We start from the raw sequence: 13,224 nt of genomic DNA, 5'->3' as shown, positions 1-13,224 counted from the left end.
CTCGGGCGGGCGCGGGAGGGCGAGGGGGGTCTCCCCGCGAGGTCCGAGAAAAGGGAAGGGGAGCCGGGAGCCTCTCCCGCTCGGCCTCCTGGAACTGCCCGCGCTCCGGGAGCGGCGCCCCCGCCTCTGCCAGAAACTGGCCTTCTTAGAAGGGAGGGGGAAAGTGTGAATGAGAAGTTGGGGGCGGAGCGCGCGCGGGGGAGGGGCCGCTGCCAGGAACGCGCCGCCGGGGCTGGCGCCTAGCCCGCCGGCCGCCCCGGCTGCCTCGCGTTGCGCTTTGTCTCTGCGCGCGTCTCTGCGGGTCTCTGGCCCTGCTCGCGGCCCGCCCTCGGTCGCCCGCGGCCCCTCCCTCCCATCCGCGCACAGCCTTTCATTGCTGCGAGTAGTGACTAAACATTACAAGAAGGCCGGCCGCGCAGTTCCAGGAATCGGGGGGCGGGGCGCCGCGGCCGCGTATATACCCGCGAGCGCGGCCTCAGCGCCGGCTCCGACTCGGACTCCCCGCGCCGCCGTCGCCGCCGCCGCCGCCGCCGCGACTCCGGCCCCGCACGCCGCCCGGCCGGCCCAGCTCCCGCCGCGATCCCTCGCCTCGCCCCCGCCCGGCCAGCCCGGGGGCGCGCAGGGGGCAGGGCGGGCGTCCCGGCGAAGCCCGAGGGACGCGCGCGCGAGGCCCCTTTGTGGACTTCACGACCGCCAACATCTGGGCGCAGCGCGGGCCACCGCTGGCCACCGCACCGCCGCCGCGCCTTGGGGACCGTAGGAGGGGCAGCCCCAAGGCCAGAGACTTCGGTTTGGGACCAGGTAGGAAGGAGGGGCGCGGCGTGGAGGTGGGGGGGGCGGTTCGCTAGTCCCGGGAGCTTTTCCCGGTTTCCCCTCCCCTTCCCGGGTCATTCCCGGCAGGGAGGGGACGAGATAGGGGGCAGAGCGGATGGAAGCCGGAGATCCCAGGTTCCCGGAATACCCAGGCTGGGGCCCTCGGGCTTCTCGTGTCCTCTCCCTACCCCCATGCCTCGGATTTCTTTCTCCGTCCCTGCCGCCCGGGGCCACCGGACTGAGCGGCGCCCAGAGCGTCCCGGGGGCCCTTCTCCCGCTCCCCACCCCGGCCACGCTCCTGGAGACCCAACTTCCGCGCCCGAGTTTCCCACTCGGCGCCTTCCCAGTGCGCGCTGGGGAAAGGGCTGCCTGGAGGCGGGGGCTGGGCGGGCTCCGTGGGGTGTCTGGGTCGGAACGAGGGCCCAGGAGAGCGCCTCCGGGGCAGCTGGTGTCCCGGCCGCTCGGCGGAGGCAGGGGAGCCGGGGTGGGCCGGGCGCGCTGGAGGGTTCCGGGTACTCACGCGGCGCGCGCCTTCCTCCCCGCAGCCCCCCGGGATGCGGTAGCGGCCGCTGTGCGGAGGCCGCCGAGCAGCTGCAGCCGCCGCCGCCGCGCAGATCCACGCTGGCTCCGTGCGCCATGGTCACCCACAGCAAGTTTCCCGCCGCCGGGATGAGCCGCCCCCTGGACACCAGCCTGCGCCTCAAGACCTTCAGCTCCAAGAGCGAGTACCAGCTGGTGGTGAACGCAGTGCGCAAGCTGCAGGAGAGCGGCTTCTACTGGAGCGCCGTGACGGGCGGCGAGGCGAACCTGCTGCTCAGCGCCGAGCCCGCCGGCACCTTCCTCATACGCGACAGCTCGGATCAGCGCCACTTCTTCACGCTCAGCGTCAAGACGCAGTCGGGGACCAAAAACCTGCGCATCCAGTGCGAGGGGGGCAGCTTCTCGCTGCAGAGCGATCCTAGGAGCACGCAGCCAGTGCCCCGCTTCGACTGCGTGCTCAAGCTGGTGCATCACTACATGCCGCCCTCCGGCGCCCCCTCCTTCTCCTCGCCCCCAGCTGAACCCTCCTCCTCGCCCCCAACTGAACCCTCCTCCTCCTCGCCTTCCTCCAAGGTGCCCGAGCAGCCGTCCACCCAGCCGCTCCCGGGGAGCCCCCCCAGGAGAGCCTATTACATCTACTCGGGGGGCGAGAAGATCCCTCTGGTGCTGAGCCGGCCCCTCTCCTCCAACGTGGCCACTCTGCAACATCTCTGTCGCAAGACCGTTAACGGCCACCTGGACTCCTATGAGAAAGTCACCCAGCTGCCTGGGCCCATTCGGGAGTTCCTGGACCAGTACGATGCCCCCCTTTAGAGAGCAAAGGGCAGGGGTAGGGGGCTAGGGGCCCGGGTCCCCTCTCCTCCATGGCACATGGCATAAGCACAAGAATCCAGCCGTGAGAGTCCTGCAGCTCTGGGTGAGCTAGGGGGCGGACAGGCCCCTCCCTCCGGTCCTCCCCCCGCAGAACTGGGCGGGTGGTACCTGGAATGTGTTTGAGGGGAGGGGGAGAGCCACCTGAGCGCCCCTCCCCCACGCCAGCTTCTCCGGAGGAGCCGGCTGGCCCAGGGGGACCACAGCAACGACCTCAGTGGATTCTCTCTCCTCTCCCGCTTTCTCCACCCGCCTGCGCTTCCAAACAGGGGACCCTGCGGGCGTGTTGAACTGGTGAGAACTGCCGGGGAATCTTCGAACTTTCCAACGGAACTTGTTTGCTCTTTGATTTGGTTTAAAACAGAGCTTTAAACCTGAGCAGGTCGCAGGCCTGGAAAAGGGTGGACGAGAGAGAGGGCGCCTCAGGGGCCCAGGGCTACCGGCTGGCCAAGGAAATGGTCACCCCCATCGCCCAGCCCAGGTGAGGAGGGTGGCTGCCTGCTCCACCTCTGGCACTGGGGAGAAGGGCAAGGGGTGACCTGAAGGGGACCTTTCCGCTCCCCCTCTTCCTCCCCCTTCGGACAGCCCACCAGAAACACAGGTCCTACAGTCCATCTAATGCCGGAGAGCCCAGGGTCCTTCCCCCGTTTTAAGGGGGGAGTGGCATTTGGAAGGGGATGGATGGGCTGGTCAATTCTTCTTTCCCCACCCATGCTATACCTTTCAGCACCTGGGGGATGGGGCTGGAGGAGATGGAGGAGATGAGCCACCTTTGACCCCAGATCCTGGACAGAGAAGATGGGGGATTCTACTTTGTGCCTCCTGACTATATCTGGCTAGGAGATTTGCCTTAAATGCTCCCTGTCCCATGGATAGGGACTGGCACACAAGAAGCCACACACTCAGCCAATCCAGGCAGAGGCCAAGAGATTCTCAGAGGGGCATACACCGGCCACACACCATTTGGCGGGGGAGGTCGGAGAGGGATGGGGGGAGCAGAGATCCCTGCCTTCCACCTGAGCGCAGGAAGAATGCCAGCCCAGTTGGTACTGGCCGGCCAGTGGTGCCTGGGCTCTGGCCAGAGCAGAGCCACCAGGCTCCACAGCCCTCCCAGACCCTGCACAGCCCTCCCTCCTCACCCTGGGGGACTGGCACAGACAGGAAGTCATCGAGAGGCCCTGCCACCCAGCTGCTCCCGCTCTGCCATAGCACTGATCAGTGAAAACTTACAGGAATGTAGCGGGGATGGAATTACCTGGAACTGTTCTTTTTTGGGGAAAACTAAACACACAAAGTTTTCTGTGTCAGGTATTGGGCTGGATGGGGCAGCTGTGTGTTGGGGTGTTTTTTGGTTTTTTTTTTTCCTGTTATTTTGTTTGGGTTTCGTTTTTGTTTTTTAATAATGTTTACAATCTGCCTCAATCACTCTGTCTTTTATAAAGATTCCACCTCCAGTCCTCTCCCCTCCCCCCACCCAGGCCTTCGAGGCTGATAGGAGATGCTTGAAGAACTTAACAAAATACCAATCCAAGTCAAACTTTGCACATATTTATATTTATATTCAAAAAAGAAACATTTCAGTAATTTATAATAAAGAGCACTATTTTTTAATGAAAAACCTGACTTGAGCCTTTCTCCCCCGCCCCTTCTGCCTTGCTTGCTCTTTCCCCCACACCTACACTCTCCATCAGAGGGCGGCGGCTCTACCCCCTTGCTGCCCTGGCGCTCCTCGTGATGGAATCAAACTCGGCTTCACGTCACTGACAAGCTAAGGCAGCCACCTAGACTGTACCGAGAGGGGTAATTCCTGCTAGTCTGATTCAGATCTGACCAGAATATGCAAAGCAAGTTCGAAGGAAGCGCTTCAAAGGGCTTGCAGGGAGTATAAGCTGAGCTGTGGTCAAAGCTTTTAGAGGCTCCAAGCTATTAGAGGCGCTAGGCTCCTTGGCAGGGAGGTGTTCCGAGAAAGCCCAGACTATGGGGTCCTGGCGGTGACCCGTGACCTAAGCACAGCCGGGTCCATGGGAGGTGGGGGGAGGGGGAATCCCGATGCAAACCCTGCACGCAGTGGGGCCCTCCCCAGGGGTAGGAGCCCCAGCCTGAGAAGTGGATGGGGCCACATGCCTCCCAATAAGAGCAGCCACCTATTCACCTATCTTCAGCCACTCCCACCCTCCGGGCACTCAGAGACCACCTGGCTTGGTGGTCACCTTCCCAGCCACCCCTACCAGGCTGGTGTTATCACCGCATATTCTCAGACCCAACTGTGTGCTCCATGGGAGCAGGGACTTGGACTGGTCACTTCTGATGCCTAGAACGGTGCTCAGTAAATATTTGTTGGCTGAGTGGGAGCGGCATCTCAGGTTCACAGAGGTTAAGCAACCTGCCCAAGGACACACCTCTTGGGAATGTGGGAAAGACACAGGTTAGGAATCCGGGAGCCTTTGATTTTTCCAAAGCCCAGGAACTCTCTCTGCCTCCCTTAAGTAAGCACAAAGTATATGCCCGGGGTTGCCCCTAGATAGGTCCCCCCTGCAAAGTCAAGAGGTTGGTAACCGCCCCCCCCCCCCCGCCCCACATACACACTCAGCACTAGGGTTCTGCTAAAAAGACAAACTAAAAGTGCCTGCTCTGTGACATTTTCCTTCCATGCTTCTTCCTCCCCCAAGGCCCTAAGCCTGACAGCTGGATGAGTGTTCTCCCCAAGTCAGGGGCCCCATCCCCTCCTCTGCCTCAGATGCCTGAAACAAATGCCAGAGCCCTCTTCCTGGCCCCTGATAAGCTGCTCAGGAATCAGTGTCCAAAAGGCAACTGAGAGTAAATAAACAAAGTCGTTTTTCTTTCCCATTTCCTGGACTTTTGGGGAAAATAACCTAAAGTGACGAGAAAGGGCCAGGCCAGGCATGAGACCGCTGAGTAGACAGAGCACGTTAGGAACCACACCAGAGAGACTACCACCTCTGGAACTGGGAATGCAGACCCAGGCAAGGTCATCTTCCCAGAGCACAAGGTCAGGTGAGGGGACCCAGTTGGGGCCTGGCTCCCCAGTGCCTTGTAGGAGGACGAGAGCCCGGGAGACTTTTGGTAGGCTCTTCCCCACCCCACCATCTGCTGGCCTGACAGCCTCCATGGAACCTTGGAACCCAGAGCACACGAAGGCCCCGTCCTTGGCCCAGAAGGCAGCTGTTTAGCCAGGATGTCCAGTGTTTAGAGGGTGCTAACGAAAGGGCTTGCAGGGGGGGAGTGGCTCTCCCTACCCCTTGGAGGTTGAACTCAGAGGCAGAAGACCCCTGACTCTTTTCCCTCGCTGCCCACCCCACCCTTCTTCCTTCCCATAGGTCTCTCCATTTTCAGACCCCAGATCGGACCAACCTTCTGGTTTGCAGACAAGTCAAAGTGACTCCCAGAGAAGGAAAGCAACTTACTGGACTTCACACAGCAAGCTAACGGCAGCATCAGGACAAGAATCTCTCAGACTGCTCTGCTCACCAGCACTTTTCCCTGTTTTCCCTCCTCATACCAACCCGGGTTGCAGAAGTCTTTCTGTACTTCTCAGTCCTTTCAGAGGCAGACACCGCTCCTCCAAAGGACTTTGTGGGCGACCCTCTGTCCTGGCCGCCAGAGGAGGGGTGCGCCTGGTTCGCAGATTTGCTGAGAAGCGTCCTGCAGGGCATGGGGAAGAGTCTTTGCGGCTTGAGCCTCAAAGGGGGTTAAGCACAGGGGGTTAAGCCCAGCTGTGGGTCCCTGGCCAACAGAAAGGGAGGAGATGGAGCTCCCCAGACCGTGGGCCCTATTACCCTGCTTCAAGCGCTGTAGGAATCCACCCCCAAGAGGTCCTTATCCTCTCCCCGGTGGTGCTGTTTTTGGGCAGGCCTCCTGATGAGTTAGAGCCAGGAACGGGAACTCTGAGGCCTGCTCTGGGGGAGCGAAGGAAGGAGGCCACAGACAGGGGAGCTGGAGATGGAAAATAAGCGGGCACGTGTGTCCTAGTCTAAGGATGTTTAGGAGGGGGCACCGCCGGAGTACCAGGCAGAGAGAGAGAGAGAGAGAGAGGGCAGAGTCAGATAGCCACAGAGGGAGTCTAAGCAGAGACAGAAGCCTGCGGGGTGGGGGACAATGTGCACAGGGGCGGACCGGGAAGACCGAGACCGAGGTGGGAAGAACCCGGTCCCGGGCGCACCTTCCCGCGCCGCGTCCCGCCCCCTCCGGTTCGGGCGGCCGCCGGGCGAGCGGGCAGGCGGGCGCGTCGCTCTGGAGGCCGGCCTCTGCCAGGAAGAGTCACTTCCCGGACACCGCGGGAGCCCTGACGGAGCTATGCGAAGAATGTCCGCGCGGAGCCTGGCGGGTGGCATCTCCCGGGCCCGCGCCGCCGCCGCCGCCGCCGCCGCCGCCGCAGCGGCCCAGCCGAGAGTGAGCTCGGAGGGCAGGCCACGCCCCGCCACGCCCCCGCCACGCCCCCGCCGCCCGCGGAGCGGTCGCCAAGGCAACGGAATTACAGGCGCAGAGTGCTGTTTATTCTCAGCCGAGTGCCAGGAAATTCGGCCGGGAGGCTGCCAGGCGCACCTCCCTGGGGTGGGGGGCGGGAGAGGGAGGAGAGAGGATGGACCGGCGCGCCCGGGGCTTCTGGGGGGAGAGAGGGAGGGAGGGAGGGAGGCAGTCCTTCGTACCTGGGGGTCACTGACCCCTCCGAGGGGAGGCTGCTCAGAAAACCCTGACTGTTTGCCGGCCATGAGTGGATCAAGTTTTCCCAGGGGAGCCGAGATCCCTCCCCCACGCCCCCCAGGCCGGCAGCCCCTTCCCCCCCAGACCACTGTCCTTGGAGCCCCCCAGCCCCTGCCTGTCAGTCACTCATTCACTCACTCATTCATTCATTCACTCAGCAAGTACCCATTAACACATCCTGTGTGTCAGGGGATTGATTGTGAACAAGACAAGGCCCTGCTCCTCCTGCTCTCCAGAGATTTAGTGGAAGTGACAGACACTAGTTAAAATGTAAATAAAATAAACAGACTGCTATTTGTGCCGCAAAGACTCATCTTTAAGTCACATTTCCAGTACCTCGAACATCCACAGTCCTGTCTCATCCTCAGGTATGGTGACCAGCTTGTCCTGGGTTAGTATCCCTGAATGTCCAGGACATTTGATCACCCTTCCCTTGGGTCACACATCCATTTCAGTGATAGTGAAAGTGAGACTTGGATTACAAGGGCAGTTATTCCAGGGTCATGGAGCTCATTAGAGAGAGCCGGAGGTCCTACCTGAGAATACAGGGCTTTTTGGGCTCAACCCTTCTCACCTCCCAGAGCTGCCCCCCTCCCAAGGCTCAAGAAAGCCAAAGAACCACCTGCGGCTAGCCCCGAGGGAGTGGATGAAATTGCTGATTCCCGGACTCCAAGCCCAGCTTTTCTGAATCAGAAGCCCCAAGGAGAGTGGGGAATCTCAATACTCAACACCTCCTCAGGTGACTCTGCGACCACTCGCTTCCTTTGGGGAAGATAAGCCTGGATCCTCCTCACTTCCTGGGACAGGGAATTTCCTCCTTGAACCTTGACTAAGCCAGAGCTGGGAAATCAGCAGGGAGGGAAGGCCCAGGATCACTGCCCACACTGGGGCAAGTGCAGACAAGTGCAGCCCTTCCCTCTGCTGGGCTCCAGCCCCTGGGCCCCAGGCTGAGGATGGCAGGGGGAGGGGGATGGTGCTCCTTCCCCCAGTGCTGAGCCCTCCCAGCTGTGCTGTGCTGGGAACAGGCCAGGCATTTGTGAAACCCTGGGTTAGCCTGACCCACTGTCATGAGGACTGCCTGTGGAAGCTGGCGCGGGGAGGGGGATGGAGGGCTGTTCCCAGAAGTGGGGAGAACTCTGGACTTCCCACTCCTGAGTGCTCCGGATTGCAGCACAGCCTTAAGCAACAGCAGTGGCCTGGAAGGCTGCATTGCGGAGAGAATCAGAGGCCCCCGGCTCTCATCTGAAGAGAAGCCAGGGCTCTGAATACTAAAACTGCACGCTTTCCTCGTAAATACGATCACAGCTGCTATTCGTTGTAATAATCAGGCCCAGCCTTAGAGAAAGGTGGAAAACCTAGACTTAAAAGAAGAAGCAAACAATGCAAGCTGGTTATCTACATTACACAAGAAAATGTTTCCTCTCTTTCACCTCCCCTCCCCCAAATCTCAAATCTTCTTTTCATACAGAAAATGCTATTTGGTATCCATAACGTTCAGGATGATGAAGGTATAGACATGAAACATAAAACCCATGGGGATCCGGTCCTCCAGGAGGCTGGTGTGATGTGTACACAACCACAGGGGGCGCTATTCACAGTATGATCTTTGTGGGTGGGGGTCCCACGAAGTTGTGTGATGGGGGCTGCAGTGTTTCTGAGCTTTAGGGTGCATGAGTACCTGGTGCTTACCTGCCCAGTGCCCCAGGTGATATCAGTGCAGGTGGGAGCCCCGTTCTGGGCACTGTGACCAATGCTGGAGAGATCACTGCCGACGAGGAAACATTCAGACTTCAAGAGGCTTACAGTCTGAAAGGGGAACCAGACGTGAAAACCAAGAAGTATCCTAAAAAGGAATGAGTATAAAAATAAAATGGTATACAGGGTACAGCTGGAGGCCCCCAGGAGGAAATGACCTACAGTGGTTTCCCAGAAGAGGTGACTCTGGTGATGGGAAACAGCAGGTGTTCCCTTGGCAGGCGTGGGACAGTGGGGCATTCTAATGATCAGAAACAGGGAAATGGCCAAAAAAGGGAAAAGAAGACTTTGGGGAACTTCAAGACGTTTGGTGTGTCCCCATCAGGCACTTCCATGCCAGGCTCATCTTCTAAAAATACTGCTTTCATCATCATGTCACACACACAGCCCTTCCCCATAGGATGCACACTGGTTCCCATGGCACTTTCCTCTAAGCCGCTTCCAATACATTCAGACTCTCACCCTAGAGGAAAGCTCATTGTCTTCAACTCCCCCACCCACTCCACCTCACACTGGGAGACTTACTTCCTCCCATCAAGGTGGTCTCCTTACCTGCCCACCATAGGCTTCACACCTGTGCTCACCTGTGAGCCCGTTTCACATCGGGGTTATCCCACCAGCCCAGACAGCCCTTCTCCCTCTTCCAATTCTGCCTCTCTTTGGTGGTTGCCAGTTTCCTCCAGACTGGAATATGAACTCTTTGAAGGAAGAACTCTCTTATTCATTCCTTCGATGATAACTTATTGAATGCCTACTCTGCACCAGGCACTGGATCTTCCAGTTTTTTACATTCATCACAAAATCCGGCAGTCGGTGGCGCCCAGTGGAAGCCCACCAAATGCTTGACCCCGACTGTACAAAAGAAGGAAATGTCTTTAAATAAAGGGGTTTCTGGAGTCGTTAAAATATGATTTAAATCGTTTACAACTTTTACTTCGGGAAGCAAATAGGCATCTTTTATTTTTAATACCTTGTGTTGGCATGAATAGCACTTTTGTTTTTTTCAAAACACATCCTAATATATTATCTCGCTCTTCCCTCCTTATATAACTCGGAGGTAAGTGAGGCAGCTCAAATGAAATAATGTTGCGTTTTCCAGATGAGCAAACTAAGGTGTCAAGGGATTTAGGCGTGCCTCAAGTCACACAGACGATTAGTGGAAGGAGCAGACTTAGAACACTGATCACCTGCCCTTTCCACCACTACCTGCACCTGTGTGTGTGAGAGTCCCCACCATCCAGGACCTCCATTTAGCAGCTACTGTGAAGGCCCCCCAAGGGACCCAAATGGCAGCTGGATCCACACTTGGCTCTCATCAGAGACCAGTCAGCCCTGGGGGACAGTCCTGGGGCTGCCATTCCATCCATGGAGACTTTGGGTGGTTGCAGGGAACGCCAGGGTCATCCCATCTCCCAGCGGCTGGGAGCCTCAGACGTTCAGGGCTGGTGTTCCCAATGGACGTAGAATTGCCAAGGAAACTCCAGCGAGACCTCTGGCCAACCCAATGTGCAGAGTTTTGCGTAAAGCCTCAGAGAACCCCAATATCACTCTAAACTATTCCTTCTGGAAGCTGGGGGAGGGATGAGATGACCTCTATGTCCCCTTCTGCAATACAGTTCTATAAAAAGGCAGCTGGAGGGAAAGGAGCCAGCTTGGGAGCGAGGCAGGCTGGCTTTTGAGCGTGGTCCCCTAGCCATTTGCTGCCCTTTTCAGTGTTCCTTGGCACCTGGTGAAAGTAGGCAAGGGGGTCTGGCGGAAAGGCCACCCAGAAGCTATTCAGAGACCAGCCAGCATTGCCCAATCAGGGGGTGGGGACAGTCAATGGAATACTGCCCTACACACTGGGGTTTCCCCACTGGACTCCTCAGGCCATCACTCCAGGGGTTGGCTGGGAACTCAGCAAGGACCCTGACCAGGCTCTGGCCAGAGCCCTGGAGTGGAGGGGAGGAGCCTGCAGGCATTCTGCCAGGCCTCTCCAGCCTTAGAGAAGGAGCTGAGAAGGTCAGCCAAGGGGCCCAGCTGCAACAAGAGACCTTGTGCCCACACCAGGGTAAGGACTGAGCTGGTCCATCCTGAGTGGGGGAGGGGAGGGGCCTCAACCTTGGCAGAATATACAAGGCCCTGGGACCATCAGGCCGGGCTCTGTCACTGGTAGGAGAGACATCTGGAGAGGAAGCAATTAAAAGGGCCAGATGCCCGGTAGAGGCTGCAGGCCCCCGAGAGAAAGATGGAGAAATGGCCAGAGATGCCTGGAGGACTTCCTGGATGTGCCCGGGCTGGGCACGTTGCTGCACGCACAAGCCGCTCAGCACATTTTGAGCTCCGTCTGTAAACGCAACGCCCAGTGTACCATCCCTCCGATGTGCGCTGTAGATGAGCTTTCCATGGGGTGATGCGTGATGGTGAATCACCCCAGTCTAGCTTCCCACTGTGAGCAACACAGCTAACTGGGAGATGACTGACCAGGATTCGGCGGCGAGGTGATGGCAGGGGTCCGAGCTTTCCTCTCGGGGGAGAAAGCTGGCCTGAACCAGGATTAAAGGTGTTCTTGGCCTTGGAGGGGGGATTCGAGCAACTGAGTCAGCCTGCCCAGGACTCTGCTCTCTGGTCTCAGGGGCCCTCCCTGCTGGTCTCTGGAGGGTTCAGTGGCAAACAGACAAGGACTGCACGAGAATGCTGTTGGCCTTGGTCTCCCCCTGGCCTGTGGAGTAAGAATAAAGAAACGTTCACCATCCCATAGGCCCTCTTCTTGGCCCCGACCCTGCAGGGAAAGAACCTTCACCCACATATTTTATTTATTTCACATACTTTCGTGGCCTGCTTCTGATGCGCCAAGCACTATTCTAAGCACATGAAAGGTAGGAACAGGGCTTCCCTGGTGGCGCAGTGGTTGAGAATCTGCCTGCCGATGCAGGGGACACGGGTTCGAGCCCTGGTCTGGGAAGATCCCACACGCCGCGGAGCAACTAGGCCCGTGAGACACAACTACTGAGCCTGCGCGTCTGGAGCTTGTGCTCCGCAACAAGAGAGGCCGCGACAGTGAGAGGCCCACGCACCGCGATGAAGAGTGGCCCCTGCTCGCCGCAACTAGAGAAAGCCCTCGCACAGAAACGAAGACCCAACACAGGCATAAATAAATTAATTAATTAATTAATTAATTTTTTTAAAAAGTAGGTAAACATATATATATATTAAAAAAAAAAAAAGCAAGGTAGGAACATTTCTTGGAGCATTTAATTCTCCAGCAACCCCATGAGTTAGTTCCTATTATTGTCCCCATTTTTATAGTGGAGGGAACTACAGAACAGGGATGTAATGTGACGTGCCTAAGGTCACACAGCTAACCAGGAGCAGAGCTGGGTCCAAACCCAGGCAGTTGGGCTGCAGCATCCCTGCCCATGGCCAGCATCTGCCAACCCTTCCGAGACACCGGACATGGGCACAGGAGCCCGGGACCGGCAGAGGGCAGAGCGCCACTGTGTGGCAGGAAAGCTGAGTGTGTGTCCCAGATCACTGCTTCCTGGCAAATGACCTTAGGCGGGTACTTAACAGTCTTGCCCTGGTTCTAAATCTATACACAGGGATCTCAACAAAACCCACTTCATGGATTGTCGTGAGGTAGAGACAAGACCATGTCACAGGTTTAGTATTATTAGCAGGGTCTCCCTGGGACCAGCAAGATTCAAAATGACCTCCCACATTCACCCCCATCCAACCCCCCACACCCCTGCTATGAGGAAAGTGGAGCCTGGCAAGGCTTGGCCACCATTTCCCGTCCCGGGTGGGAGGAGGATGCTTAGGAAGTGTTCCTTCCTGTCTCCTCCTTGGTCTCTTCCAAGCCTTTCCTTTCTGTGCCCTGCTGCATTTCCTTCTTGTTTTCCACAACTGCCCTCTGTTTGACATTTGGTGCTCGTATGAGTTTCCTGGGGCTGCTATAACAAAGGTCCACAAACTAGGGGGTTTAAAACAACAGAAACAGATTTTCTCACCGTCCTGGAGGACAGAAGTCCCAAATCAAGATATCAGCAGGGCCATGTGCCCTCTGAAGTCTCTAGGGGGGGAATGCTTCCCGGCCTCTCCCCAGCATTTGGTGATCACCAGCAATCCTTAGCGTTCCTTGGCTTGTAGACGCATCACTCCAGTTTTTGCCTCTGTCTTCACATGGCTGTCTTCCCCGTGTTCCTATGACTAAATCTCCCTCTTCTTGTATCCAGTCATTGGATTAGGACCCAAACATATCTAGTATGACTTCATCTTTAACTACATCTGCAAAGACCCTATTTCCAAATAAGGTCACAAGCACAGACTCCACATGGACATGAATTTGGGGTATACTATTCAACCCTGTTACTGCTGGTTGGTCCTGCAGGATCTAAAATTAAGAACATTTTTTTTTCTTTCCTTGCGTTTTCCAGGAAGAGCCTAACAAATGTGTCTTTCTTTGTTCTTGGGCAGAGGAACAAGAGGAAGGCCCCTTTATACTCCATCCAAGACAACTTGAGCAAAGGATAGGCTTCAAAGGTG

The 13,224-nt window shown here is 57.5% G+C and overlaps 1 protein-coding gene across 1 annotated transcript; it reads left to right on the top strand.

The window, feature by feature from the left end:
* On the top strand, positions 1–3,841 carry SOCS3 (suppressor of cytokine signaling 3). Its single transcript, XM_036838129.1, has 2 exons — positions 1–801; positions 1,359–3,841. Exon 2 carries the CDS (start codon positions 1,450–1,452, stop codon positions 2,164–2,166), a length of 717 nt encoding a protein of 238 aa, XP_036694024.1. The 5' UTR covers positions 1–801; positions 1,359–1,449; the 3' UTR covers positions 2,167–3,841.
* The last annotated feature ends 9,383 nt before the right edge of the window (positions 3,842–13,224 follow it).

Source organism: Balaenoptera musculus, chromosome 20 (genome assembly GCF_009873245.2).
Source record: "Balaenoptera musculus isolate JJ_BM4_2016_0621 chromosome 20, mBalMus1.pri.v3, whole genome shotgun sequence".
Lineage (NCBI taxonomy): Eukaryota > Metazoa > Chordata > Mammalia > Artiodactyla > Balaenopteridae > Balaenoptera > Balaenoptera musculus.
Note: the sequence above shows the minus strand (reverse complement) of the source record. Positions and strands in the feature narration are given on the sequence as shown.

Bases quoted from the DNA above. Each gene is read 5' to 3' on its own strand.
- SOCS3 (XM_036838129.1), top strand. From the start codon at position 1,450: ATGGTCACCCACAGCAAGTTTCCCGCCGCCGGGATGAGCCGCCCCCTG.